The sequence below is a fragment of the Nothobranchius furzeri genome, chromosome 9, assembly GCF_043380555.1.
Source record: "Nothobranchius furzeri strain GRZ-AD chromosome 9, NfurGRZ-RIMD1, whole genome shotgun sequence".
NCBI lineage: Eukaryota > Metazoa > Chordata > Actinopteri > Cyprinodontiformes > Nothobranchiidae > Nothobranchius > Nothobranchius furzeri.
The window spans coordinates 76,221,985-76,249,793 of NC_091749.1; the positions used below are offsets into that span (position 1 = coordinate 76,221,985).

Sequence of the window (27,809 nt, forward strand, 5' to 3'; positions counted from 1 at the left end):
AGCAATCCTCATGGCTCAGAACATTTTTTTTCTGGCCCACACAGTTTCATTAATTTGGAAAAATTTCTTATTTTTCCTTATTGTTAATTTGTGCATCCAGAAAAACTGCTTTTTATGTTTTTCCAGTGACTGCAATACACTTCTGTAGAGTATGTTTTATTTTTTATTGTCATTTTAAGATTATTTAATGAGTGGAAGTCTGTTAAAGCAGTGCTTCCCCAATGCTCTGCAGGACTACGCCTTTCTTCCGGGGACTTTACCAGAACCTCAAATCCTGCTAAGAATTCACTGTTTGTACTTAGGCATTTTCTGCTCAGTCATTACTGTTATCATGGCCATTCGGTTTTATTAGAGAGCAGATATATTGAGTCAAGACTTTTCCCAGTTGTTGATGCCATGTCTTTATTGTAGACAATCATGTGACTGTACCAGATGTTCCTCAATAGACTGTCCAGGTGTTGGTAAGGAGGGAGGGAATGTAGCGCTGATCAATTCTTTCAGTGCAGTCTTGTAGAGCTTTACCCAGGGGGCACAAATGTGAAAGCGAGAGAGCCTGTCACACTTTGGTCTCATGACTCTGTGTGTGTGTGTGTGTGTGTGTGTGTGTGTGTGTGTGTGTGTGTGTGCGTGCGTGCGCGCGTGTGTGTGCGCGCGCGCGCGTGTGTGTGTGTGTGCGTGTGTGTGTGTGTGTGTGCGTGTGTGTGTGTGTGTGTGTGTGTGTGTGTGTGTGTGTGCGCGTGCGCACACACAGCCTTCCTGGAATCTTATCTGTAGGTCATGGTGAACTTTTTCCCCCTCATTTCACATTCCTCTAAATGCCAAGATGTCAAAGCAGCCATAAGAGGTGGCAAGGATTGAAAATTGGTCATTTAATTGTCCTTCAGTGCTTGAGATATTGTCTTTTAATGAATATGATAAGTTGATAAGGCCATTCAGGGCTGTAAAAGCTGGAAATGACTTGTAGCAGCAGATGGAAACATAAACATAATAAACATTCCAATTCAGGTCAGTTCATTAAGCCAATCAGAAATAATGTTTCCTATATAAGGAACCCAGCAAATTGCATCAAGTCACAGTTAAAGAGCAGACTGTAGAAGAAAGCAGTAGAGTGTGAAAAGTGGTCAGTGTGTCCTCCAGCAGTCTAAGCCTATAGCAGCATAACTACAGAGATAACTCTGGATAATCTATCCTATTTAGATGGAGGCATGTTGGAGGCAGGGCAAGGGAGAGTCGTCTTTACCGACTGTACACTCCACCTCCCTCTACTCCCCCACTTGTCCAGATTTAGGCTAACATCAGATTTTAACCATAGGCCCTATCAAATAAAAATGTTTTAAGCCTATTCTTAAAAGTAGACAAAGTGTCTGCCTCACGGACTAAAGCTGGGAGCTGGTTCCACAGGAGAGGAGCCTGATAACTAAAAGATCTGCCTCCCATCCTAATTTTAGATATTCTGGGAACCACCAGTAGACCTGCAGTCTGAGAGCGAAGTGCTCGGTTAGGAACGTATGGAACAATCAGATCACTGATGTATGATGGAGCTTGATTATTAAGAGCTTTGTATGTGAGAAGAAGGATCTTAAAATCTATTCTGAATTTAACAGGTAGCCAATGTAGGGAAGCTAAGACAGGAGAGATATGATCTCTCTTTTTAATTCTCATCAGAACTCTAGCTGCAGCATTTTGGACAAGCTGAAGACTTTTAACTACGTTCTGTGGACTTCCTGAGAGTAATGAATTACAGTAATCCAGTCTTGATGTAATAAATGCATGAACTAGTTTTTCAGCATCACTCCTGGAAAGGATGCTTCTAATCTTAGCAATATTCCGAAGGTAGAAAAAGGAAATCCTACAAACCTGTTTAACCTGGGAATTGAATGACATGTCCTGGTCAAAGATAACACCAAAGTTCCTTACTTTGTTCTCTGAGATTAATGTAATGCCATTCAGGTCAGGTGATTGACTAAGCAATTTCCTTTTCTGGATTTCTGGTCCAAAAATGAGAACTTCCGTCTTGATTTAAAAGCAAAAAGTTTAGAGTCATCCAATTTTTTATGTCCTCAAGACAAGCCTGTAATCTACCCAACCGATTAGGTTCATCAGGGTTAATGGATGGATATACCTCAATAGAACTGATAAACTCTTTTTCAAAAGTTTCAGATTACTCTATAAACTGGTTAAAATCCACAGTTCTACCAATTAATTTCTCTTTTGTCAATTTACTTAATACACAATTGGAGTCAGGGAATATCACATACCTGGGAATTAATATCTCTCCCAAGTTAGCAGATCTAACCACTTTTAAAGAAAGTGGAAGATGATCTTGCAAGATGGAAATCCTTACCAATATCACTCATGGGGAGGGTTGCTACAATTAAAATGATGGTCTTACCCAGAATAAATTACTTATTTTCAATGATCCCAAACAAACCACCAGCTGACTGGTTTAAATCTCTGGACTCCTCAATTACTAAATTCCTTTGGCAGGATAAACCTCCACGAATTAGCTTAAAACGCTTCAGAAGACCAAAGACAGAGGAGGACTGAATCTACCCAACTTTTATTATTATTTCTTAGCCAACAGGCTGCAATATATACCAAGATGGTTGCAAGATAACCCACTAGACGAGTCCTGGTTAGATATAGAACAGACACTTTGCAATACGATAGAGCTTTCAGACTTACCATTTATTAGCTCAAGCATAAGGAAACATGAAGGCTTCAAAAGTATTAGTATCAGCACCTCTCTGACAGCATGGTGGGAGTATCTTAAAATGACAGTCTAAAGTATATAAGACACTGTCCAAAATAGACGATAGAATAGCAATCCCTATTGAAAAATGGGAGGTGGATCAATCAGTTAGCTTTGACCAGAACTTCTGGTCCCAAACTTGTTTAAAAACTTTTAAAATGATCAGACACCCCAATTTACAATTAATTCAGTACAAAATTCTACACAGAGTACACTATACAGGTCATCGGATGTTCAGGACGGGGTTTGTGTCGTCTGACACCTGTACACACTGCACAAACAACGTTCCTGACAATTACATTCAGGAATTTTGGGGTAGAGTGTGTGAAAACCTGTCAAAGTCTCTGAAATGTCATATCCCAACCACCCCCTCTCTTTGTTTGCTGGGAAACCTGGACGATGTCCCGATTGAAACATCTGTGGTTCACGTGGTTCTGACTGCCATATGCATCGCTAAGAAAACTATCCTCTTGAATTGGAAAAATAGAGAAACTCTCTGCATTAACCAGTATAGAAATCTTTTGTTAGATCATATTACACTTGATTTAGCCCTTGCTTTCACTTCAAATCAATCTCTCTGGGCTCCTTTGATTGGTTCCATCACATAGCGAGGGTGGGGGGCCGTTGATGTTGTCCTGCGGGATGGTGGTGGGGGGGGGGGGGGTCTGAGTTTGGAGTATCCGGATGTTCCCTGGAGGTGGGTTCACTGGGGGGGTCTGGGACTGGGGGGCCGTTGCCCCCCTCTGGAGGTGCTTGGGTTGCCTCGGGGGGTGGACTACTGGCGGTGGTTTGTGGGGCCCCTTGGAGGTCTTGGCGGCAGCCATGGGTCACTGCCTGGCAGCTGCATTGCCCCTGGGCGGGTCTGGGTGGGGGCCTGGGGGCTCGGGGTTTGGGGGTGGCCGGCCCTGTGTGGGGATCTGGCCGGGGCCTTGGGGGTCGGGTCCTGACATGTATGCGGCCGGGAAGAAGGCAGGAACATGCAGCAGTGCCTGGCCCGGGTTCGGGGGCCTCAGGTAGACCTTGGCTCCTCTGCTTTTCCATCACAGGGGAGGGGGAGGTCCAGCAGGGGGAGGACCCAACCTTACCTGGATTTCCCATGTCTTATATTTTCTGGAAGTTGTGCAAATGCAGGGATGGGCATAGATATTCTGCTGGGGTGTGGCTGGGTTGGTGCCATCGGACTCCGTGAGGCTCTGTAATGCTGCTGCTTTGGGCCCTGGCAGGATGGGCTGGGGTTTCCATGCCCTGGTTGGCAGTTTGACAACAGAGGTGCCTATTGGGGCCAGTAGGGGAGCTGGCTCCCTGGAGGGCTAAGCCCAACCAGCCATTCCTCCCCATCCCTGCATGTTTCTCTCCTCCTGCTCCCTCACATCATCACACAAACATACACATAGGACCTTGGGGGCTGGGCAAGTCAGGGAGTGCGGGTATGGACCCCATTTCTGCATTCCTGTGGCAACCTGCCCCCCAATTTTATTTGCACCATATACACTTTCACCGACGACATTCCACACAAACACACACTTAGGGCCTTGGGAGTGAGCACACTCAACGGCATTTGGCAGGGGGATATCTCAGCCTCCTCCCGGGTGCCGGTGCCCACTTCCAATTTTAAACCGCACTTAGACACCGAGGGCTGAGGGTGTAAGTGGGGTGGTGCGGTGGCATCAGCTGGCATATGCCGGATGATGCCTGCACTGCCCGCTCACCACAGCCATGGAATACACCTCATGATCACACAACACTATCTTGGAGCAGGCGGAGGGAGACTAGGGGTCTTAGCCACCTCTGTTGTTGCTTGGCTTCCTGGGGCTGGAGGCTAGGAGGGAGATCTGGCCGTCTGGTTGGGGTCTGGGGTGATAGGTTGCTGTGCTCAGCGTTGGGCGGGGGAGCCTGCTCATCAGCACTCCAGCAGAAAGGGTCAAACTCTGGTTACCGGTGATGGTTGTACCCAATGTGCAGCAGTACCGGGACCAGAGTGAATAGGGTGTGTATGGGGAGCATGAGTGGGTGTCCGGCGTGCATTTTTGTAAGTCTTGGGTTGTATGTGCATGTGTGAGCATGAGGGAGGGAGTGTGTGACTGTGTTTGTGTATGACTGTATATGTCAGGTGGGGCCTTTGACTCCTCCCCTCTCCTGGAACTACTTTTGATGATATAAATCTTCGTCCCCCCTCCCACTGCCACACCTGGTGTGAGGGGTTGTGCCATGGTCTGCCTGAGTGTTCGTGGCAACCGGGTCTGGGGGTTTAAGATTTTGGCATCTGCCTGATAGATCCCGGTGGCTGCCTGGTGGGGTCTGGGTCCCTCGGGTCTGCTGGGTCCCCGGCGGCGGTGGTCGCCCCTGGGTCCCGGGTCGCTGGGTCCCGGGCTCGGCCGGCTAGGGGGTGGGAAGCTGCGGGCGGGCCTGTGGGCTTGCCGCTGATGTCTCCCGGGACTCTGCCGGCTGCTGGTTGTGGCCCCCCGGGGCGATCCTCTGTGCCTCTCGAGGGGGGCGGGGGCCTTTCTGGTTGCAGTCTCCTTGGGGTTCCTGTGTTCTGGGGCAGCGCCTGGATCTCTGGGACTTCGAGCTCTCCCCGTCTCCTGCGCATCTTTTGGGGGGGGGAGGGGGGATCTGTGGTCCCTCACACTCTCTGTTGGACGCTCCTATAGAGAAACCTTACATAAACAAGCGCGTGTACACACACAGGTGCTCTCATGGTGCTCTCTAAAGTATGGGCTTGGGCACGTTAAACACAGGTTTTAAGGCTATGGTGGGCACTTAATGCACTGTGATTTATTATCGGGATTCTTCAGTTAAGCAATGTTGATTTTATATTTCTTCATCAAGTTGACGCAGTGATAGCTTGATCTTGTTGTATTGTTGCTGTGTCCCTTTTTTTTGTCCTTTTGCTTTTTTTGTCTTTTTCTGCAGGTCTAGAAGCAGACTCTTGTTCATTATTGTTAATTTTTTGTGGAAACCCCCCCCCCCCCCCCTCTCCCCACCTTTTCTTTTCCTTTCTCTTTCACCTCTGTCTCCGTGTCTGGTCGGAATTATAAAGCATTCAACAACAATAACAATAAAGTTTTAAGTATCAGGCATGACATTAAAAGCAGACGCTTTGATGCTCCACCTGAGAGTAAATCTGTAAGGCTTGCTACCAGCATTCAGACATCAATTCTGTTTGCTACACAGCCAGACAGGACACGGTAAAAAAAAAAAAGGGTTAATGGATAAATATAACTGAGTATCGTCAGCATAACGATGAAAGTTTATCCCATGCTTTCTAATGATTTTACCAATTGGGATCATATATATAGTAAAAAGAATTGGTCCAAGCACTGAACCCTGTGGTACTCCACAAGTAACCCTGGAGTATGAAGACGATTTGTCATGTACGTTTACAAAATGAAATCTGTCAGACAGGTAGGATTTAAACCAGCCTAACTAGGGTCCGAAATTAAATATTTTACTCACCGGCCAAGTTGGCCGGTAGATGATGAAAATCTACCGGCCAAGCATATCTTTTACCGGCCAAAATTATAAATGATTTAGATCTACCTAAAGCATGTATTTCTATATTATGTTGATTCCAAACAGAGTGACAAAACAATTAAAACATCAATTAATAAGGAAAACAACTCTTTTGTCACTTTTACTATTTATTTATTTTTAGAGATGTTTTTATGAACTCTTTCATTGAAATCTAGTCAGACTCCTTGTTTTCTCTGTCCATGAAGTCTGGCCTCCTGCTTCTGACACCGTCTTTGTGCCAAAGCATTACAGCCTCATTTGGGTCATAGTCCTTGATCTCTGGATAACACAGCTGCACCATGAGAATATCTGAAAGTGTGTCCTAGGGTTGTCACGGTAACCGGTGTAGCAGTAAACCCCGGTAAAAAAGTTGACAATAAATAATAACAGTCTTGTTTAAAAAAAAAAAAATATATATATATATATATATATTATCTCGGTGGATTACCGTGGCTGCGGTGTAGGCGCGGTGACCCTTACCAGCCACCGTATCATCTGCTGAAGTTGCCGGCGGCACATGCGCACTTTGTTGTTTACGACCAAAACTTTCTTTAAGCTAAAGCTGAAATAATGGCAGGAGGAGACGGCAGCACTTGGGACATTTATTATCCCTCAAAGAAGACAAAGTGGGAAGTATGGGCATTTTCTGGATATTTGAAGAATGCCGAGGGACAGTTGTCTGTGAAAGGCAGCAACGCTACGTGGCCATCATAATGCAGCCATTGTCTCACGACTCCGCCATCTCCAGTTCGCCACTTTTCACAAAATCTTCTGGTTGCCACTGGTCCTGGTGGTTTTTCTTCCAGTTCGACGAGTTTTCTTTTGGAAGGCTGGCTGACTCCAGTTAAAAACCGCCACATCTCACCGCTAGATTAAACACGAAGCTAACTGCTAACTTGATAAACTGATTGAATGGGATAGGTGGAAATGACGTTGGATGCGGCGTTCACGTTTCGCGTACGTTTATGTACGTTGCATGCAGGCGGGAGGAGTATCAGAAATCCGTGTTAGATGACTGATAAACATAACTAATTTGGTGCAAACAATTACTCGCCAGGTGGCAGGTAGAGCTCAAAAATTTACTCGCCAAATGGAGCAATTTGCTTGCATTTGGCGAGTGGCGAGTGTTAATTTCGGACCCTGAGCCTAACGCTGTTCCTTTGATCCCTACAACATGTTCAAGTCTTTCTAAAAGAACATTGTGATCAACTGTGTCAAAGGCAGCACTGAGATCTAACAAGACTAGAACAGACACAAGATTCTTATCTGAGGCCATGAGAATATCATTTGTAACTCTCACTAATGCAGTTTCAGTGCTGTGATACTCTCTAAAACCAGACTGAAATTCCTCAAACAGATCATTAGTTTTTAAATGCTGACATACTTGGATGGCCACTATTTTCTCCAGGACTTTGGATAAAAATGGAAGGTTAGATATTGGTCTATAATTCATTGGTTCATCTGGGAAGGATGCTTGCACGGTGGCCAGCCCCAGTGTGACCACAGGTGAAGGATGTTTATGTCATTTTGCATAGTTTCCCTTTGTTCAATACGCAAGACACTGTGATGCCTTTGACTTCATTGTTTTCAGGTGCTGTGCTTGTCACAATCCTTAATTAAGTGATCTGTGTTCAAACAACCAAAGCATAGACCCTTGTCCTTTTAAAATTTCCGTATGGGATATTTTTCCTAGTTGTCGACAGTGTTCCACAATGTGACCCTCTTGTGCACAGTGCAGACAAGAAAAGGGGCTCAACTTGGATTTTGGAGGAAATATTTTACGTTCATCATTAATGGAAACGTGAGTGGCAAAACGGTTTCTTTTGACTTGGGCTTTTATTTGAGCTTTGAGGAATCTTGGGGTTCCTTTAGTGACTTGGGTATCCTGTATGTCTCCGAAAACCGGGTCTGAAATAATCCTGATTTGATGTTCAATAAAGTTAACTAGATCTGGAAAACGTGCTCTTGTTCCAGTTTTCTCTAGAATCTCGTTTGTCTTTGTTTTCTATTTGTCTCTCAGTTTAAAGGGAAACTTTTGAATGAGTAGTTTCATGTTGGCTGGCATTCCTATCTCATCCAAAAACCACACTTCCTCCATGGCATTGCAACACTCCCAAAGGAAGAGGCCATATGCCTTTAGTGCTTCCACATCCTTTCTTTTTGTACTGCTCCAACCAGTGGCTCTTTCCATGTATGCAGCTGCTATTTTATATTCATCTCCAAAGTTGTCTTTGAGAAGTTGCTTGGCTTTAATGTACCCCCTTTCTGACGTCATGTGGAGGCAGCTGCGTACGAGGTCTCTTGGTTGCCCCCTGGTGTACTGGTCAAGATAGTACAAACAATCTCCCTTGGTAGTCTTTGCCTCCACACAAGTTTCAAAGGCTTTTATGAATGAGACGTACTGTAATGGATGTCTTTGGTACATTGGGATTTCTGTGTGGCAGGGACTGAGTTGTTTACATTTGCACCAGGAGGGCAGTTATGCTGTTTTGTTGTTTCAGCACATTGTAGAGGTCTCCAGGTTGACTTGGTACTTGAACAGAGCCTTTATTAGCAGCTGTGGATGCTAGTATGGTAGTAGGAGGGTGTTTGGGAGCTTTGGCCAGCAGGAGGACTTGTTCTTGGCACAAAAGAGTCAGAAGCACTTTGTCCATCCAATACATGTCCAGTGGCTTAACTTTCCTGTGCTACAAACTGTTGAGCAAGTGGGTTCAAACAGGTAGGTTTGACTTTGGGTCTAGCACCTTTTTGAAATACGAATTCATTCCATCAGACCTCTTGGATGAAATGCTGTCTTTTGTGCTGCCCTCAAACACTGTTAGTTTGGCATTAGCAGCAGCTAATTTTGTGTCCAACTCTAGTTGTGCCTTTTTTCTCTTTAACATATATTCCTGCTCCTCCAGTGTGTGCTTTTCTTTGAACCTCTTGAACCCCAGGCCATTTTTCAGAGATTTTCTTGAAAAAGACGTACCCAAAATGAATGGAGTATATCTCAAGGTTTATTTGAGCTGTTTTGGTATCAAAATAAAGGTAAGACTCTAAAGTTTACTCTAAAATTCTAAAAAGCATCACTTATGCCACTGATTGAGAGTAACATTATCTGGAACACAGCTGAAATGAGAAAATCTGTTCCGCCTAAAAAAAAAAATCCATTTTATGACGTTAAGATTCCTTCTAAAGTACCTAGTTGCAGCCTAAAACATCTAGAAATCCACAGACTAGGGAGTGCATTTAACCCATCCCCATGGGCAGCGGTGAGCTGCAGCGGTGAGCTGCAGCGGTGGCTGCGCTTGGCGACTATTTGGTGGTTCGGATTGTCCGTTTCAAGCTAGCCGCTAGCGTTATAATCGATTATGGTGTGCTTCTTCAATTATTTGTAATTGTTTATGTTCGTATCTGGATGCATTGATTATTAGATTATTTTCCTCAGCTTTAACAGCAACTTGACACTACACTGATACCAACGTTGATGTTTTATCTCCACCAATAACACAAGCCTGGAGGAGTTCTGCCGTGTGATGGAGTTGCTAATGCTAACAGTTAGCTTCTACTAGCTGAGGCATTCTCTGCTGTTCCCTGGAATAAACCAACAACAGCCTTCCCCGTCGTGAGTCCAGATAGGTGAGACCATGAATGTTGGTGACAGTGTGACGTAGATCTGTCAGGCTTTTCTAATCTTAGTTTCACCGTCTGTTTTCTATCAGAAGCTACTGCAGGAGATAGGTGTAGGAGACTATTTTCCTCTGACCCATTATAATAAAATAATAATAAAAAATATTATTTTCAGTCATCTACATCTTTAAATTGCTTCTGAACTGATGATTCAGCCACTAAATCAGGAGTGTGTTGGAGCAGCAAAAGATGAAAACATGCAAGGTAGTGGCCCTGGAGTTTAAAGTGTATTTATAAAGTATTTGTGACATCACCATTCAGAGACCTCATTAGGGTTTGTTGTTTTTGACTCTTGTTCAGTTGAGAATTTGAGGTGTTTTATGGGCATTTGTCTAAATGACTTAACGTGGGTTTGGTAGATTGTTGGAGACTAGAGGAGACACTCCTCAATAAAGATTAAAGTCCTATTAGTTGTCACACACTGACCACTGTGTGGTGAAATTTGTTCTCTGCATTTGACTCATCCCCATGGGCAGCGGTGAGCTGCAGCAGTGGCTGCGCTCGGGGACTATTTGGTGGTTTGGATTGAACGTTTCAGAAGAAATTAAAGTTATTCCCTTTTTGACAAATTTTAATGCCACCAGAACCAAGCAAAATGACAAAAATGCTCCTTAATACCATCTGACTGCCCTTTTAAGGCGACCCTCCGTTATTAGGGGAGGTTTGGTGTTGACTGCATGAATCACAGTAAGTGGTGTATCATCAGGAGACAACAAGGTGTAAATCATGGGATCCTCTGCCCATCACTCAAGCCTCACACCCCCCTCCTTTCGCTCTTTCTCCCCTGCTTTACTTTAATGTCTAGTTAGTCTCAGACACGTTTATCTGGCCCCAGAGTGGCGTCTTACAGATTAACTGTGGATGGGGTTGGAAGGCAGCAGCCTCTCACTGATCACTCAGCTTTTAACTCTGGCCGGATCTGGATGCTAAACCATAGCCTCTTAGACTTTGACACCTAAACTGAAACTGTGGACTGATCAAGAGAGAAAGAGTCCAGTGAGGTGCTCTGGGGAGGCTGTGGCGGCTGTGGTTTGTCCAGGAGATACATGAGGGATCCTTGGTATGTTCCTGTACAAAGCTCTTAAACACAGAGATGAAGAGGAGGACTTCCAGGTACACACTCAGTGGCTCAGCATTATTGGTCCAGCAGCAGGATGACCTGTTCATGTGTTCAAATCTGGACCAGATTTTAGCCAGGAATTTCCATTTTTCCTTTCTGGAATGTTCTGGTTTCCATCGGAGTTGTGTGTTGAACCGATCACATGGCAGTAAGAATACTATTGTTGGAGTTACAGGAACTGTTGATGCTCGGGTGTTTGCAGACTTCTCTGTGCCAAGCTGGAGGAGCCATAAAACACGAGAAATTCTTTAGAGCTTCCTTGAACTTAAAACCACATCAGAAATGTGTTTTCTTGTTAAAGTAACAGGCTCTTTTGACTTCTGAACTCAAGTTCCAATCAGTTTTTATAATGACTTCATGAATTCTTCAGATTTTCTTTGTCCTAATCCAGGAGATTAGGGGGCACACATCCCTTCTGTTATTGTATAAGGTTTAATTTTTACAGAGCTCTGTTGTAACTCAAGTAAAACACACACCTAGATGTTGGGACACATCGGAAAGAGATAAAAACCTTCTCATATGAAGAACTAAAACTATTAATTTTGTTGTTTTTTCCCTCCAGTCCCAGAAACCCTGGATAGAGAACACTTTCACCAAGAGGGAATGTGTGTACATACTTCCAGTGTCAAAGGACCCCCACAGGTACGTCCTTTGTCCGTTTCCATGGAAACGTGTGAATTACTAGGTGGCCTAAACCCTAAGCAGTCTGTTTTAATGGAATTACAGCCCTTGTTTCACAGTTTGCTTGTTGTTTTTGGCTACTTTGAGAGGTAAAGTAGATTGCGTGTGTTTACAGTTTAGTGACACGTTTTGTATTTATTTTCTATAAACATTTGTTTTCACACAGATTTATATTTGAACAGCCTCCTCTGACCATTAGCTTTAGCTGTTATAGTTTAAAGAAGTCTGATGTCCGTTGTTTCTTTTCTGACGAGGCAGAAGACTCTTTCCTTTTGTTAATTATTTCCCTGCTGAACGTGCTGCTGCTACCGGGACAATTCTGAGATGTTTTTGAATGTAACCCTGTTCAAAATTAGCTCAAATGTCTGACCTGTTGGGGTTGGGCACCATCTTCGTGTTCACTACTTGAACTTTATGCAAAGTGGTTTGATTCAAATCCATATTTGTGATCATGTTAATGTGGAATTTTTTTTCAGATGCCTTCCAGGATGCCAGATTTGCCAACAGCTGGTGCGGTGAGTGTGCCGGTGGTCAGTTATGCTGGTTTCCTCAGAGAAGAGCATGTTTGTTTCATTCAGTAGCTTCCTTGTAGTTTTGGTTCCTTCGAGCCTCAGAAACTTCTTGGAACACAAATCCAGGCTATTGTTGCCTTAGAGCACATGCTTCTCTAAAGCAAGAAGAGCAGGTGGAAAAAGCCAAAAGTCTTAACCCTAACCCTAACAGAATTGACTTCTTCATACATGGTGTTTCCTCCTGGTTCTGTGGTCACCAGGCTTTAGCTTCTTCTGCTCATACTCTGTGTTTATTTAGTCTAAACCTGCATTTGTTATTTCATAAACCATAAGTTCTTGATCTGGGATAGTTATGGGGATCAGCAGTTTAATTTTAGTAGCTGTCTCCATTTAATGTGGTTTTGTAGAAATTCATTTATTTCTCTATGTTCTGTATTTTCAGCATCCTGTTTGCCTTTTTAATTTTTACTCATTATTATGAACTTTTGTTTTTATTGTTAAATGGTAAATGGCCTTCTAGGTTTCTACAACCCCCCAAGGTGCTTTACAACATATAAAGCCGGGCGTACACTGTGCGACTTTTTCACTTTTTTGAGCCGATTTTCCGCTCGTGCGAGAATCCACGAGATCAGGGCGAGTTTTGCGCTGAGCGTTGTTTATGTTTATGTTTATGTATTTAGCAGACGCTTTTGTCCAAAGCGACTTACAAGTGATAATCGGCATTTTGCCCTTGAGGCTAACAACAATAGTAACAACAACAACTTGACATCAGTCATGGAGAGGAGGGAACAAGGAGAGGACGGTAGAGAGGGGGGACGGGTGCAGGGAGGGTGCTAGTTTAGAAGATGCTCTCTGAAGAGCAGGGTCTTCAGGAGTTTCTTGAAAATTGAAAAGGAAGCCGCAGTTCTGGTAGTGTTAGGAAGGTCATTCCACATTTGTGGAACGATGCATGAGAAGAGTCTGGATTGTCCTGAGCGTGGTGTAGGCACTGCTAGCCGACCATCCTGTGATGACCGGAGCGGCCGGGCCGAGACGTAAGCCTTTGCAAGAGGATTCAGGTAGATGGGAGCCGTACCATCTCGGACTTTGTATGCTAGTGTTAGCAATTTGAATGTGATGCGTGCTGCTCGCGGTAGCCAGTGGAGCTCAATGAACAGAGGGGTGACGTGTGCTCTTTTAGGCTGATTGAAGACCAGACGCGCTGCTGCGTTCTGGACCATTTGAAGAGGTCTCACAGTACAGCCTGGAAGACCAGTTAGAAGGGCATTGCAGTAATGGAGGCGGGAGATGACAGTAGATTGCACCAGGAGCTGGGTGGCATGTTGTGTTAGGTATGGTCTGATCTTACGTATGTTGTACAGCGCAAAGCGGCATGAACGAGCAACAGAGGCAACACGATCTTTAAAGGTCAGGTGTTCATCAATCACAACACCCAGATTTCCAACTGCCTTTGAAGGAGCCAGAGATAGGAAGTCATTCTGGATTGAGATATTGTGCTGTATGGATGTTTTAGCTGGGATGACAAGCAGTTCAGTTTTAGAGAGGTTGAGTTGGAGATGGTGGGATTTCATCCACCATCTCCAACCATCTACAGCGTCGTGTAGTGTACAGGGGGTTACGAGAGGCGATTAACACCACGTGACCAGCTGCCGATCAGCAGTCGTGAGGTCGCACGGACCTCTGGCGTGTTTGATATTTCGCTCGTCCCTCGTGAGGGTATCGCACTGTTGAAGCGGCGCTGCGAGCAGCTGCGACCCAAAAAGTACCAGAACCGCTCACGGCGCATGCGCAATCCTGCATCAACGCCGCTCGCCCGCTATTTCCCTAATAACACACGCTGTTCGTTTTTGTTTCTACACGTTTTTTACTCACAAAGGTTGTCAAGAAAGCGTGTTTGTCGTGTTCATGTCAAATTAAACTGATCACAAAACTCAGATTTACTTTCTTTATTTCGTTTTCCTCATCCAACCCCCATAAATCCCTGTGTGTCCTCCTGCAGCACTCCCGAAGGACAACAGGCAAGACGAGACAAAACAGTCTGACGTGTAAAAACTGCTATTTTTAGCATATTTTTAGGGCTGACGCGTTGCTACCAGACGTACAGTGTGAGCAGTCAGGTCGCAACCGAGAACTGGGTCGTACAGTGTGAGCGCATGACTCGTGAGATCTGCCCTGCGAGGAAGTCGTACAGTTTGAGCTGAAGCCGAGTGCTACGAGTGAAAAAGTCGCACAGTGTCCGCCCGGCTTTAGTCATTCACCCGCTGGTAGTGATGGCTGCTCTGGGGCACACTGAAAGAGGCCACTGCTCCCCCTGACCACCACCAGCAGGGTTGAAGTGTCTTGCTTAAGGACACAATGACGGTGACAGACGGGGCTTCAACCGGCAACCTCCGGTTACAGGGCAGGCTCCTGCCTCCTCTGCCAATTTCACTCCATTGTTCTTGTGAAGCACCTGGTTTTTGTTTTGAGCGGCGCAATGTAAAAATCCTCTCTCCTTCTCAGAATAGTGTTCTGACTACAGACCATAATAACTGTGGTTATGTTGAATGTGCAGGTGCTGCTGCGGCCGGCTGGTGCGCCAGCATGCTGGGTTCACAGCCAGCCTGGCCACAAAGTACTCGGATGTGAAGTTGGGTGAAACTTCTAATCTGAGCAGTGTGGAGGAGTGGTCCGTGGAAAAGCACACAGAAGAGAGCCCGACTGATGCCTATGGTGTCATCAACTTCCAGGGAGGGTCTCACTCATACAGAGCCAAGGTCAGAGGCTGGAAGAGCTTCACAGCTGCGCTTGTTGTTTTGTCTGAATATAAGAACATGAAAATGCCAAAAGACAGAGCAGGTTTGGGTTCTGTTGCTTTCTTCTCTGTGGGCTGATGGGAGCGTGTCCTTTTTCTTGTCTCTGCCAACATGGACAGTATGTGCGTCTGTCCTTCGACTCTCGGCCTGAAAGCATTCTGCGGCTGATGTTGAAAGAGTGGCACATGGAGCTTCCAAAGATTCTCATTTCTGTCCACGGAGGAGTACAGAACTTTGACCTGCACCCACGCATCAAGCAAGTGGTGGGCAAGGGCCTGATCAAAGCTGCTGTCACCACGGGGGCCTGGATTCTCACCGGAGGGGTCAACACAGGCACGTAGTCTGGGACGGCATCTTGTAGGAAGCGCTGTTTTCCTTCCTGCTGGTTTGTTTGTGGGGATCTGTTTAAAGTGATGTGGTTTGATTTTTGTAGGTGCATTTAAAATTAATGTAAACATACATCAGTTTCCTTGTTGTAAATGTCAATAGATGGTCACGGTAAATGAACCTGAGGGCAGAAACAATGGCAGCCACCATGATGGCAGTTCGCTGATGCAGCAGAAGGTGTCAGGTGGGCCTCAAAGCAGCTGCAGCGTGTCATTTGGCTGTGAATGTCTGCAGCCACAGCACAATGCTAAGATGCTGTGGTCTGATCATAGTGTTTAAGTTATTACTCACAGGTTCAATTACCCAGACCAGTGATTATTTTAATGCTTGCTGGGATGGTCGCCTGGTTCTCAACCGCCTGCTGAAGCCATGACGGCCGTGCTTCATAACAAGTTAAGGCACTTCTTGTGGACTTGACTCATTGGAGAGAATTTGGTGAAAGACTCCTCTAGTGTGGCTTTTACCAGTAGGAACAGTTTTGAAAGCTTTATTTTCAGTTTTACTACAAACTTGCTTTAGGATTGTTTTTAATCATTCTGCCTACTCTTTAATTTAGAGTTAATGAACATTTTCTTAGGTGTGTCTTTTGTCTCCGTCTTTAAGGTGTGGCAAAGCACGTTGGAGACGCTCTTAAAGAACACTGTTCAAGATCATCTAAGAAAATTTACACCATTGGAGTGGCACCGTGGGGGGTCATAGAGAACAGGAACGATCTTATTGGCAGAGACGTGAGGCCTTTCTTTCATCCTTAAAAAGAATGTTTCACCCTGACTTAGTTTTATAAGAACTTTCCACCTTCTTGTTTCCTAAATAGATTATCGCTCCATATCAGACACTGTTGAATCCTCTGAGCAAACTCAACGTTCTCAACAGTCTGCATTCCCATTTCCTGTTGGTGGATGATGGGACAGTGGGAAAGTATGGTGCTGAGGTGAAACTGAGACGAGACTTGGAAAAGCACATCAACCTGCAAAGAATACACGCTCGTAAGTTGGGATGTCCCGATACAACTTTTTTACTTTTGATACAATACTGATACTGCAGCTTTCAGTATTGACTAGGGGTTGGATCAACTAGTTGACTAGTTGACTTCACTGCTCTGTAGTGACTTTTTATGCCATTCATCGACTAGTCGCTGTCACATGATAATGACCGGCAAGATACAGTCCTCGGAAAAGACAGCAGGTGATGAGCCCCTGCGCGTCTGGAGGCGACGTGCTGTGCCAGAGCGTCGGTACTGACGTCCACCGTAAAACGAACATTTAACCAATTTGTGACCTTTTCCCTCTTGCAATTTAACCTTCCCCTCACCCCCATCTTAATCTTAACCAGCTTGTGCATGCAAAGCTCTGATCGTTGACGCGATCTAGACATCTGCGTCCTGAGCACGGCCACAGTAACTTTATCAAATCAGGTGTCACCACCTCAAAACTAATTTAACACGCAATCGTTCATGTCGGCTCATTTCCTTTTATGTTTTCTGTCTTTTATTTGTACCTGATGCTTTTCGCTGCTGTGGAGCGGGGCGCATCACCTGTTTTGTCCTCCGGTGATGCACCCCACCGGTGCGGCCGGTGAGCACTCCGCTGTTTTTGCGGTCGGTAGATCTTTTAGAATTGCAGTTCAAAGGTAACTCATAAGGTGAATATATATGAACCCAGGTAGCAGTTTCTCTTTAGGACTGAGAGGAGATGCAGGAAGATAATAAACAGGCAGGACAGAAAAATAGTCAAATAAAAACAAGTTAGTTTTGTACCTGCTGGTTGCAACAAACAGACACCATTGAAGGTAATCAGAAGTGAGGAACAGAAAATGAAATAATTATTTCAATGCTTAGATCAGCAGGAACTCTGAGAGGCTGCAGGCGCATCAGTGAGTTTGCAGCCGCTGCGCAGGGGGAGGGGGGAGAGGGCCGAAGCAGAAACTACCGTTGTCAAAAGAGATGTGTTTAACTTTGAAAATGTGGGCTCAATTTTAATTGTCAAAAACACCAGCGAACCAACCCCCCCCTACCATGCGTGTTACGACATCTGTTTTGCCTTTAGTGAACTTTAGGTTGACGTCAGTATTTGCGTTCTGGGAACGTTTGATTTGCAAATTAAGCACTGGGTGGGGGGTGGGGGACAGGTTAAATAGCAAGAGGGTAAAGGTCACAATTCGGTGAAATCTCCGTTTTACTGCAGGCGTCAAAAAGCTTCCTGACGTGCATCAGGAAAAAACGCTTGGTCATCCATCGTCAGTTTTAGCCGCTTCAGGTGTATGATGTCATCAACGACTAGTCAAGGGTTAGGGTTACCCCAAAATTCCACTACCTCCGCTCCGCTCCCACCTTCCGCAGCCGCTCGCTTCCGAACTCAAATTATACTGTACCCGCTCTACAACGGCTCCGCTCCGGTGCGGAGACCTGAGGAGCACAAACAGGCATGTGCTGGATTTTTGAGATCTTGCGATTCAGTCCGAGCAATAAACGCGGAAGTTAGATGCAAACACCCGTTGTGTGGGAGAAGCATCGAAATGAACTGTTTAATCTGCCCATCATTTGTGTTGAGAGATCAGCAGTGTTTGGATCAACAAAGTGTGACTACTTTGATAGTGGAAACTGTATTTATGGCTTATTTTTGTGCATTTAGAGTTCAACCGCCATTGATAGTTGTTAAAAGTTGTTAAACCTGTGCATATGAAACAAAAAACGCTTTTTGTTTATCGATTTATTGTGAAATAACGGAAGTTGTGCTTGCTCCCTTTCCTGTTGGGCGGTTGTGATTTCTGTCCATTGACTGCGGAGGTGCTCTGGCGTCCGGCAAAAATAGGATTGATTCTATCGACGGCGGGCGGCGCACTGCGCAGCACGGATGCATTAGTGGAACAGCTCTGATTGACTACAACGGGACCGATTTTGCTGCGGAGTTCGTGCCGGAGCGGAGCGCAGCGGAGCGGAGGTAGTGGAATTTTGGGGTTATGGTAACCCTCATGCATCGTTCCACAAATGTGGAATGACCTTCCAAGCACTACCAGAACAGGGGCTTCTTTTTCAATTTTCAAGACACTCCTGAAGACCCTGCTCTTCAGAGAGCATCTTCTAAGCTAGCACCCTCCCTGCACCCGTCCCCCCTCTCTACTGTCCACTCCTTGTTCCCTCCTCTCCATGATTGATGTCAAGTTGTTGTTGTTATTGTTGTTGTTAGCCTCAAGGGCAACATGCTGATTATCACTTGTAAGTCGCTTTGGACAAAAGCGTCTGCTAAATACATAAACATAAACATCTTGGATCTTCTGGTAACAACCCTGCTTGTCTCCTGACTAGTACCTACCTTCTCTCATCATCATCCCTCTCCTTCGTTTAATAACATTTTTAAAAGTTTCATTCTGTTTTGGGTGTTTCTTATGGGTCCACCAGTATAGCTTGTGACAGAATAATCTGGCCACATCATGGGCCCGAACCCAACTCCAGAATGGCATGTTAGTGTTGAAACGGCCATAAACAAGCTCGAAAATAAAACAGGAAATCCTAGCTTTGCTACAAGCTAACCACGGAGGAGCTCAAACTTAGCCTGCAGCTACACAGAAACTTGCTGCTTCAGCTATTCAGAAACAGCTGTTCTAGACTCAAACAATTTCATCTATCGCAGTTGAGCACATGTGTGATCCATGGTCTAAGGCAAAGCGGATTAGAAAACAGCTCTTTTAGCCCCATTGACTTGCATTCATTTTTTCGTTCTTCCAAGAACCCATGAGTCAACCGGAAAGGAAGGAGACTTAGGCTTCCTATCACGAGCATTAAAATTTTCAAACTCCTTAAAGTCCCTTTTAAGTACAAAATACTAATTCAAGGTCGCTTCAGTTATGTTTTACTGTCGGCAAATAGGAACTGCTCAGGGCAGGGACATATGAAAAAAGACAATATTGTCCATTTACCAACTGCTAAAATTTTAGTGTCATAAGTTTCAAATTCACACACTGCTAAAATCCTCATGCAGTGTTTTGAGATGCTGCTTCAAATCTGCGATGAGGTTGGACGTATTAAACTTTCCCGGTTCTGTCCTGTTAGGGATGCTGTCAAGCTGACGAAAAAGCATGTCCAGGATAAACATGCGCAGAAAACCTCATCAGGGAGGTGTCCCGGAGGCATCCTAATCAAATGCCTAAGCCACTCCTCTCAGTGTGGAGGAGCAGCGGGTCCACTCCGAGCCCGTCCTAACCCTGCCCACCAAACGATGAATGATTATTGCCATCTTAAGCCTAACCTATACTTCTACATCAGCTCCATGAGGGAGAGACACGCATGCATGGACAGAAAGGTTTTGCCTTCAGACTTCTCCGTCTCCTGGGGAGCGTTGCAAAACAATTCCCCGCCAAGACAACAGAGGGCGTAGTGCTGTTCTATGGTATCCTGTCATGTATCCGGTCTAAGATAGTGCATATACTATTGTTTACATTGTGTTTTTTTGTATTTAAGAGACTATCTAACACAGACAAATTTGTCCCTCATTATACTCCACCTCTTCATGTGATCGCCACCTCTAAACCCACGTTTCCTGTGGTGCTGTAGACGACAGCAACATCCTGACCAATCAATAGCTTGCAATTTCCATCTCAGCGGATGTATGTTTAGAAAATTGAGCTCTACTCCGTATGTCCTTGCGAGCCTGCTGGAGAGCCCTCGAGAGGACAGATAAAGGCATTGTGTGCGTCCGTCTCAACACAGATGGAGAAGTATAAATAAGGCTTTAGACTCCACTGACCACGTTTTAAAATGTTTTCATTTATGTATAGTTGCTGATGTGCTGCTGCTCCAAAGCTCATCGCTGCATGGTGTTGCTCGAAGGGACCATCTTTTTTGTGACTATAGGGCCCAGTGCTTGAATTTTTGTCCTGGTTGTCATGGTTACCCATGACATGCCATCGATAAGCCGATTTGTTTCAGCACAATGGACAGCAGTGTTATATGTCATGTCCCGTGTCAATGCAACTTGAAAACCTGACAGGTGCGCTTCTGCCCATTAATAATAATAATAATACATTTTATTTCAACAGAGCCTTTCTAAACACTCAAGGACACTTTACAGACAGAGATAAAATACACAACAATAAAAGGTAGAACAGCATAAAACAAACAGACAGATTGGATTAAATAGAGCAATTATTAGAATGCTACATGGAACAGGTGGGTTTTGAGTCTGGTTTTAAAGAGAGTGAGGGAGTCAATGTTACGGAGGTCAGGAGGGAGTGAGTTCCAGAGCTGGGGAGCAGAGCGACTGAAGGCCCTGCTCCCCATAGTGACCAGATGGAAAGGTGGGACAGAGAGGTGGATGCAGGAGGAGGACCTGAGGGAACGGGTGGAGGTTGAGGGATGAAAGAGGTCTGAAAGGTACGGGGGAGCTAGGTTATGGATGGCTTCGCGTTCCAACAATGAAATACAAAACGTGGGGGCAGCGGGCTTTTGTCTATGCTGCTCCAACACTCTGGAATGCTCTTCCTCTTTCAGTGAGGCTGGCACCATCCCTCCTCTGTTTCAAGTCGCTACTTAAGGCTGACTTTTACAACCAGGGATTTTTAAATCCCTGACTTTTATTATTTTATCATGTCTCTTTTTATTGACCATGATTATCTGCTTTGTTGTGTATTTTATTGTTGACCGTGTATTGTTTTATATTGTGTTTTTACTTTTTATTCTGTACAGCACTTTGGTCGGCTGCCATGCCGTTTTTAAATGTGCTTTATAAATAAAGTTGGTATGGTATGGTATGGTATATAGCAGAATTTTAAATTGTATTCTGGAAGTGACTGGGAGCCAGTGGAGCTGCTGAAGAATGGGTGATGTGGTGGAAGGAGGGAGTTCTGGTAATGATGCGAGCTGCCAAGATCTGGAGAAGTTGGAGTTTATGGAGGGATTTCTGAGGAAGACCGAAGAGAAGAGAGTTGCAGTAGTCAATACGGGAAGTGATGAGGCTGTGGACAAGGATGGCGACTGAGTGAGTAGTGAGGGAGGGGCATAGGCGGTTAATGTTACATAGATAGAAGTAGGCAGACCGGGTAATATTGTTTATGTGGGACTGGAAGGATAGTGAGGAGTCGAGGATGACACCCAGACTCTTGACCTAAAGGGAGGGCGAAACTAAGGAGTTGTCGACAGGAAGTGTAAAGCTGTGGATTTTGGATAGTAAGGATTTAGTGCCGACAAGTAACATTCTGTTTGATCACTGTTAAGTTTGAGAAAGTTTGATGTGAACCAGTCTTTGATTTCAGATAAACAATTGGTGAGGGAGGAAGGAGGAAGTGAAGAGGAGGGTTTGGAGGATACATAGAGCTGGGTGTCATCCGCGTAACAATGAAAATGGATGTCAAATTTACGGAAAATATTTCCCAGGGGAAGAAGGTAAGTGATGAAAAGAAGTGGACCGAGAACAGAGCCTTGGGGGACACCGGTAGTGACAGGGAAGGGACAGGAAGTGAAGGATTTGAGTTGAATAAACTGAGTACGGCCAAAGAGACATGAATGGAACCAATCAAGCGGGGTATGAGAAATGCCAAGGGAAGACGATCTATGGAGGAGGATGGTGTGAGAGATGGTATCGAAGGCTGAACTCAAGTCGAGGAGGATGAGGATGGAGAGCAGTCCAGCACTGACAGCAGTGAGGAGGTCGTTAGTGATTCTTATGAGTGCAGTTTCTGTACTGTGGCCAGGGCGAAAACCAGACTGGAAGGCCTCATAGAGGCTATTGAGGGTGAGATGAGCATGGAGTTGAACAGAGATTATTTTTTTCCAGGATTTTTGAAAGAAAGGGAAGATTTGAGATGGGACGAAGATTATTGAAATTATTGGGATCAGTGCCGGGTTTCTTTAATATTGGAGTAATAGATGCAGTTTTGAAAAGTGAGGGAACAATACCGGTAGAGAGGGAGGAGTGGATTATGGTGGTTATGAGAGGGAGAAGGGAGGTGAGACGTGTTTTAACCAAAACTGTAGGGAGGGGGTCGAGAGAGCAGTTGGTGGGCTTGGATTTACAGATAATATCAGATATTTCGGATGAGGTGGGAAGAAGAAAGGAACAAAATGACTGGCGGAGGGAGGGTTAGGGTGTGACAGAGATTGTGTCTATGACACAGTTTCTGGTGAAAATGAGGTCAAGTGCTTTTCTAGCTTTGTGAGTTGGAGGACTTTGTACTAGTTTTAGATCAAATGATGACATTAGAGACAGGAAGCCTGATGAGCTGGGATTGTCCAGGTGAATATTCATGTCTCCAAGGACCATTGTGGGACAGTCGTGCTCAGGAATGGAGGAGAGCAAGGTGTTGAGTTCATCAAGAAAGTCTCTGAGTTGACCTGGTTGACGATATATGACAACCAAAAAGATTTTTTTTGGTACAGTTACCTGGATGGCATGGTATTCAAAGGAGTTGTATTTAGTGATGGGTAGCAACTGACTATATCAGTTTATTGGAAATTAACATGCCCGTTCCACCACCTCAGCTAGATGCACGTGAAGTGTGGGAGAAAGTGTGGTTAACTGAGAGAGCAGATGGGGTAGCATTGTCACATGGTTTGATCCAGGTCTCAGTGACAGCCAGTGCATCAAGTGACAGGTGGTTTGCATATGCGGTAATTAAGTCTGCTTTGTTTCCAGCTGATTGGCAGTTCCACAGTCCCATAGACAGGTGGATGTCTTCGGGGGAGCTGGTTTTAGCGAGCGGAGGTTTTGAAGGTTGCGAAAGTGGTTTGCTGTGTGTGATCTTCCTCTGAAGCCAGTGATCACAGGTATAGGATAATGGCACATTTTGCAAGGTGTCGATGGAGCAGCGTGTGGGTCAAGTTTGTTTGCTCTGTGTACCTGCTCTGTGGACACGCGCAGGTAGACACCTATGTCTTTACCCCGGAGTGTCTTACACCGGAGGGGCTGAGGCACAAGGGCTGATGCTTCAGTTATGCCACCAAACTTATGCTGTGCTACTAGTTGGAAACAGGTGTTCATGCACCAGCTGATTGCAATGATTGAGACCTAGATCACCTGATGAGTGTTTTCAGGGAGGGGAGAAACAGCTCGTTCACAGCCCCTGTTTGCACTTATTGTTTTCAGATGGCCCAAACCGGAGCTACTAGACAACAGGATTACTCACAGATGAGTGTCCTTCTCTTTCCCAATGGAAGATAGTGCAAAGCAAACGTTTAAGAAGACAAAAACAAGCAATAACAGACACTCAAGGCCCTTCGGTGCAGATTCAAGTCTGTTTGAAAGTGCTTGCAGTTGCTTTTTAAGCATTGCTTCAGCTGAGCAGACAGCCCACCTAGATCACCTGATGAGTGTTTTCAGGTGACATTCATTTTGAACGCTTAAACAGGAGCACCAATAAGTAGTGAATTTGTGTAATCCAGCAAGAAGTAATAAAAGCGTGTATCACAGACTCAAAATGAGGACGTTTCAGGACCAGTTTGAGGCATACAAGGCGCTGCAGTTGGAAAAAACATGACTTAACAACTGTGTTTATCAGCGGCACCAATGAGAGTCCTGCATCTAGTTTAATGCCGAGATTAGTGACACGCTTTCGGTGTTCACTAAATGGAAGACTGAAGGTGGATGATGCACGTGAAAGGTTCTTTGGCTCAGAGTACTGACTGCGTCTTTGCAGCATTCAAGCGTAGGAAGTTTGCAGCCACCCACTCTTTCGCTTCAGATAGACACTTTAAAACTAAAGTGCTTGCATCTTGTTCTTTCATGGCCAGGTACAGCTGACAATCATCAGCATAAATGTGGTAGCTGATGCCGTGGTATTAAAAAATCTGACCCAAAGGTAAAAGATAAATGGAAAATAGGAGGGACCCCAAGACTGAGCCCTGAGGAGCCCCCCATTTCTCAGGCAGAAAAAGTGAGGTATAACCCCTAAGCTGCAAACTAAAAGACCCATTTTCCAGGTATGAGCTAAACCAGTCCAGCGCAGAGTCTGAGAGACCAACCCACGACTTTAGTCGATCCAGCAATGTTTTGTGATCAACAGTATCTAATGCTGCTGACAGGTCCAACAGCATCAAGAGCACATGTGACCCTGAGTCAGACGCAGCTAGGACGTTATTTAGTACATGAATCAACGCTGATTCGGTGCTGTGCTGGGGTCTGAAAGCCGATAGGAATACATCTAACAGTGAATTTAACTCTGTGAGCCACAGTCTGAGTGTACAGTTTTTTTCTAGAACCTTGGATAGGAACGACACCTTAGATGCAGTAGGCAGTAGTTTGCAAAGTCTGTGTGATCCAGGCCAGGCTTCTTTAAAACTGGGTGGACAACTGTTCTTTTAAAAGCCATAGGAAACACACCTGTGGTTAGGCTGGGGTTCACAATGTTCAGGATGGCCTGTCCAAGGACAGGAACAAGGTCCTGCATCAGTTTAGGTGGCAGTGGGTCATCAGGAGAGCCTGCTGGGTTCACAGTTGTGATCATTTTTTCCAATTCAAGGAGACTAATGGAACTAAATACTCTTGAGAGGAGGTGTAGTTAATGATTGTACCAAAGGGGTTTGCCCCAGAGGTAGAAGGCTCAACCTGATGCCATCAATCTTTTGGTGGAAATATCTTTGGAGTTCAGAGCACAAAGAATTTGAGGGCAACAGGCCGTCCGGAGCAGCCATCAGCAGTAATGAGTTTACTGTATCATACAGTTTTGACTGATCACCTTTGTGCTGCACAATGATATTGGCAAAATACACATTTTGAGCATGTCTAACTGCTTTCTGGTACTGAGACAGCGAGTCAGTAAAAAGCTGTTTAGAGATGGTCAGACCATCTTATTTCCACCTCCGCTCCAGAGCCCTGCATTTACGTCTTAGGCTGCAAGTCGTATCATTTTGCCAGGGGCCAGATAGGATTTTTCTCCCTTTTTGCCCAGTCCAAAGCAGCTGAGCAGGTACTCTTAATAGTCTAGCAGTAAATTCACATCTCCTGAGGAACCACAGCTTTTGGAGAGGAAAGTCTCCTCATTCAAAACAGATGATAACTCTGTTGTTGTGGCAGGTGAGATGTACCTAGAGTAACTAGGAGCTTCCTTTTTAGCTAGAGGTAACAGCCCAGAGATGTTGAGCTCTATTATTGAAAGGGTCAGAAAAACCAACCGGCTCAAAAGAGAACTCTTGTATTTTCAGTCCATACGTTAAAGCCAGGTCCAGAGTGTGGGCACCAGCATGAGTAGTGTCATTTACCAGCTGCTGGAGACCAAACGAGTCCTAAGATGTCTAAAAAACCTCCACCAAAGGCTTCGATGGACAGCAGACGTGAATGTTAAAATCACCCAAAATGACTTGTTCATATTTTGAGACATAGTCTGATAAAAAGTCAGTAAAATCATTTAAAAAGGAATTGTTACACTGGTGGCCGATAGCATAAAACAAAAAGGATACATGGGGAGTAACCCAGCTCAAAAAGGGAAACTTCAAAGCTGGAGGGAGCCAGCAAACCAGGAAGGGGTTTCACTGGTACATTTGAAAGATATTTCGTCAGTAACCCCCTGCCTCAGCCTGATATCCTTGGCGCATTTAGCACCATACAGTTCGGCAGACACAGTTCGATTAATGAAGCTCTTCTTTGCTCTTAAAAGTAGAAGCTTTTGAATGACTCTGTTAGCCTGACCAGCCAGCCTCACGCTTCCTTTCGGGGCAGCAGCAGCTCAGCAGGTTGAGCGAGTTGTCCAGTAATCGGAAGGTTGCAGGTTCGATCCCGGCTCCGGACAGACAATTCTGCTGTTGTGTCCTTGGGCAAGACACTTAACCCACCTTGCCTGCTGGTGGTGGTCGGAGGGACCAGTGGCGCCTGTGTTGGCGCGCCCCAGGGCAGCTGTGGCTACATCGTAGGTCATCACCATCAGTGTGTGAATCTGTGTGTGAATGGATGAATGATACACTGTAGTGTAAAGCACTTTGGAGTCCTTGCTTTGAGAGGCGCTACACAAGTGCGGATCATTTTTCATTTATCATTCCTTACAGGAAGTATTGGGGCTGGGAACTCTTCTACTCAAATAACCCCACCCCCTGAGAATTATAAGTGAGCCAACCAGCGCCGAGCAGCATATGTCACATACTGTAATGCTCATTTTCTCATAAACAACAAAGATGTTATCTGAAGGCTCTTCTCTGTGTTCTAAATGAGCCTTTCTTCGATAAAAAGATGTCTGCACCATCGCCAGACTCCATTTTTGACTACAGCTATAAAACTACAGTGTCGCGCGGTAAAGTCGGCATTTCCTTCCTTTTTCTGATTGGTTATTTTTGAGCTGGTTAGTCCCGCCACTCGTGGGCCTCTCTGCCTGTGAGTAACCAGACTAGTTCTCTATGTAGAATTAAACAGAGGATGAGTCTGGTAGGCCAGGCTATAACTTAGTAACAGTATTTCAGATTAATTGAAAAAGTGCATTGTTGTAATCGTGATCATTTTATTAGATGTGGGTTTGTTTTTTCATTTGAAAAAGATTAAATATGCCATCTTTAAAATATATAAATGTCATCTGCCTTTCAAAGCTTTTGAAGTTGTGGGGGATGGGGGTGCATCAACATGGACATAGAAGAGCGTGCACAGCTAAATAAGTTTGGGAACAGCTGCTCTAAAGAGTCAGCTGACTTCTCTGAGACATTAACTATTGACCGCTACCAGTAATCACAAAGGTTGGAATCCCCTCAAGGACAATTAATTATCGTTTGTTTTACTGGCAGCTTGCCTTTGCTTGGTGGAAAGTGTGTGATAGCAGTGAGATTGTTGTCATCACCTCAGCCTCTCACACACTTGAGTCATGTGCAGCTGCATTTAGAAAAAATACATGGCCGCCCAACAGATTCCAGTTGGAGAAACATTCTGAAAAGGCTGTTTTTGTGTTGTTGTTTTTTTCCTGTAGGAATCGGTCAGGGAGTTCCTGTTGTGGCGCTGATCTTGGAGGGGGGGCCTAACGTGATCCTGACGGTGCTGGAGTACCTTCAGGAGAGTCCCCCTGTCCCAGTGGTGGTATGTGAGGGGACTGGCCGTGCTGCGGACATACTGGCCTTCGTCCATAAACAGACAGAGGATGGAGGGTAGGTTCTAGCCCTTTTCCAACAGCACTACTGAGCGTGACTTGTGTAGGTGCAGTTTGGACTGGTTGCATTTCCCAACAGCACGGTTTGGTATATTCCCTCTACTTTTCAGTCCCTGCTTTGTTGTGGTTCCTTGTTGTGGTTCCTAGCATGCTGACCTGGGCCAGCATCACGACTAGAGTGGTGGTATCACTCACTGTTCAGAGCCACCTGCAGCCATTTCCTGGTTCAGTGTCTGGAAAAAAGCCATAAAACTGAGCAGCGTTCAAGATCACCGCCATTTTTGTGCTAACTTGTTTCTGTGTAGCATACAGATCACCTCATGCGATTTTTG

General features: G+C 45.1%; 1 protein-coding gene across 3 annotated transcripts in view; it reads left to right on the top strand.

Moving 5' to 3' along the window:
- Positions 1 to 27,809, top strand: part of trpm7 (transient receptor potential cation channel, subfamily M, member 7) — a 103,516-nt gene that overhangs the window by 7,170 nt on the left and 68,537 nt on the right. For 2 of the 3 annotated variants that reach the window (XM_070555205.1, XM_070555206.1), the window contains exons 2-8: positions 11,620 to 11,699; positions 12,215 to 12,253; positions 14,805 to 15,006; positions 15,165 to 15,378; positions 16,036 to 16,160; positions 16,247 to 16,418; positions 27,301 to 27,475. In XM_070555205.1, coding sequence (XP_070411306.1) covers positions 11,620 to 11,699; positions 12,215 to 12,253; positions 14,805 to 15,006; positions 15,165 to 15,378; positions 16,036 to 16,160; positions 16,247 to 16,418; positions 27,301 to 27,475 — 1,007 coding nt within the window. Of the gene's footprint in view, positions 1 to 11,619; positions 11,700 to 12,214; positions 12,254 to 14,804; positions 15,007 to 15,164; positions 15,379 to 16,035; positions 16,161 to 16,246; positions 16,419 to 27,300; positions 27,476 to 27,809 lie in introns of those variants that run through there. The other variant, XM_070555207.1, reaches the window with a different exon arrangement.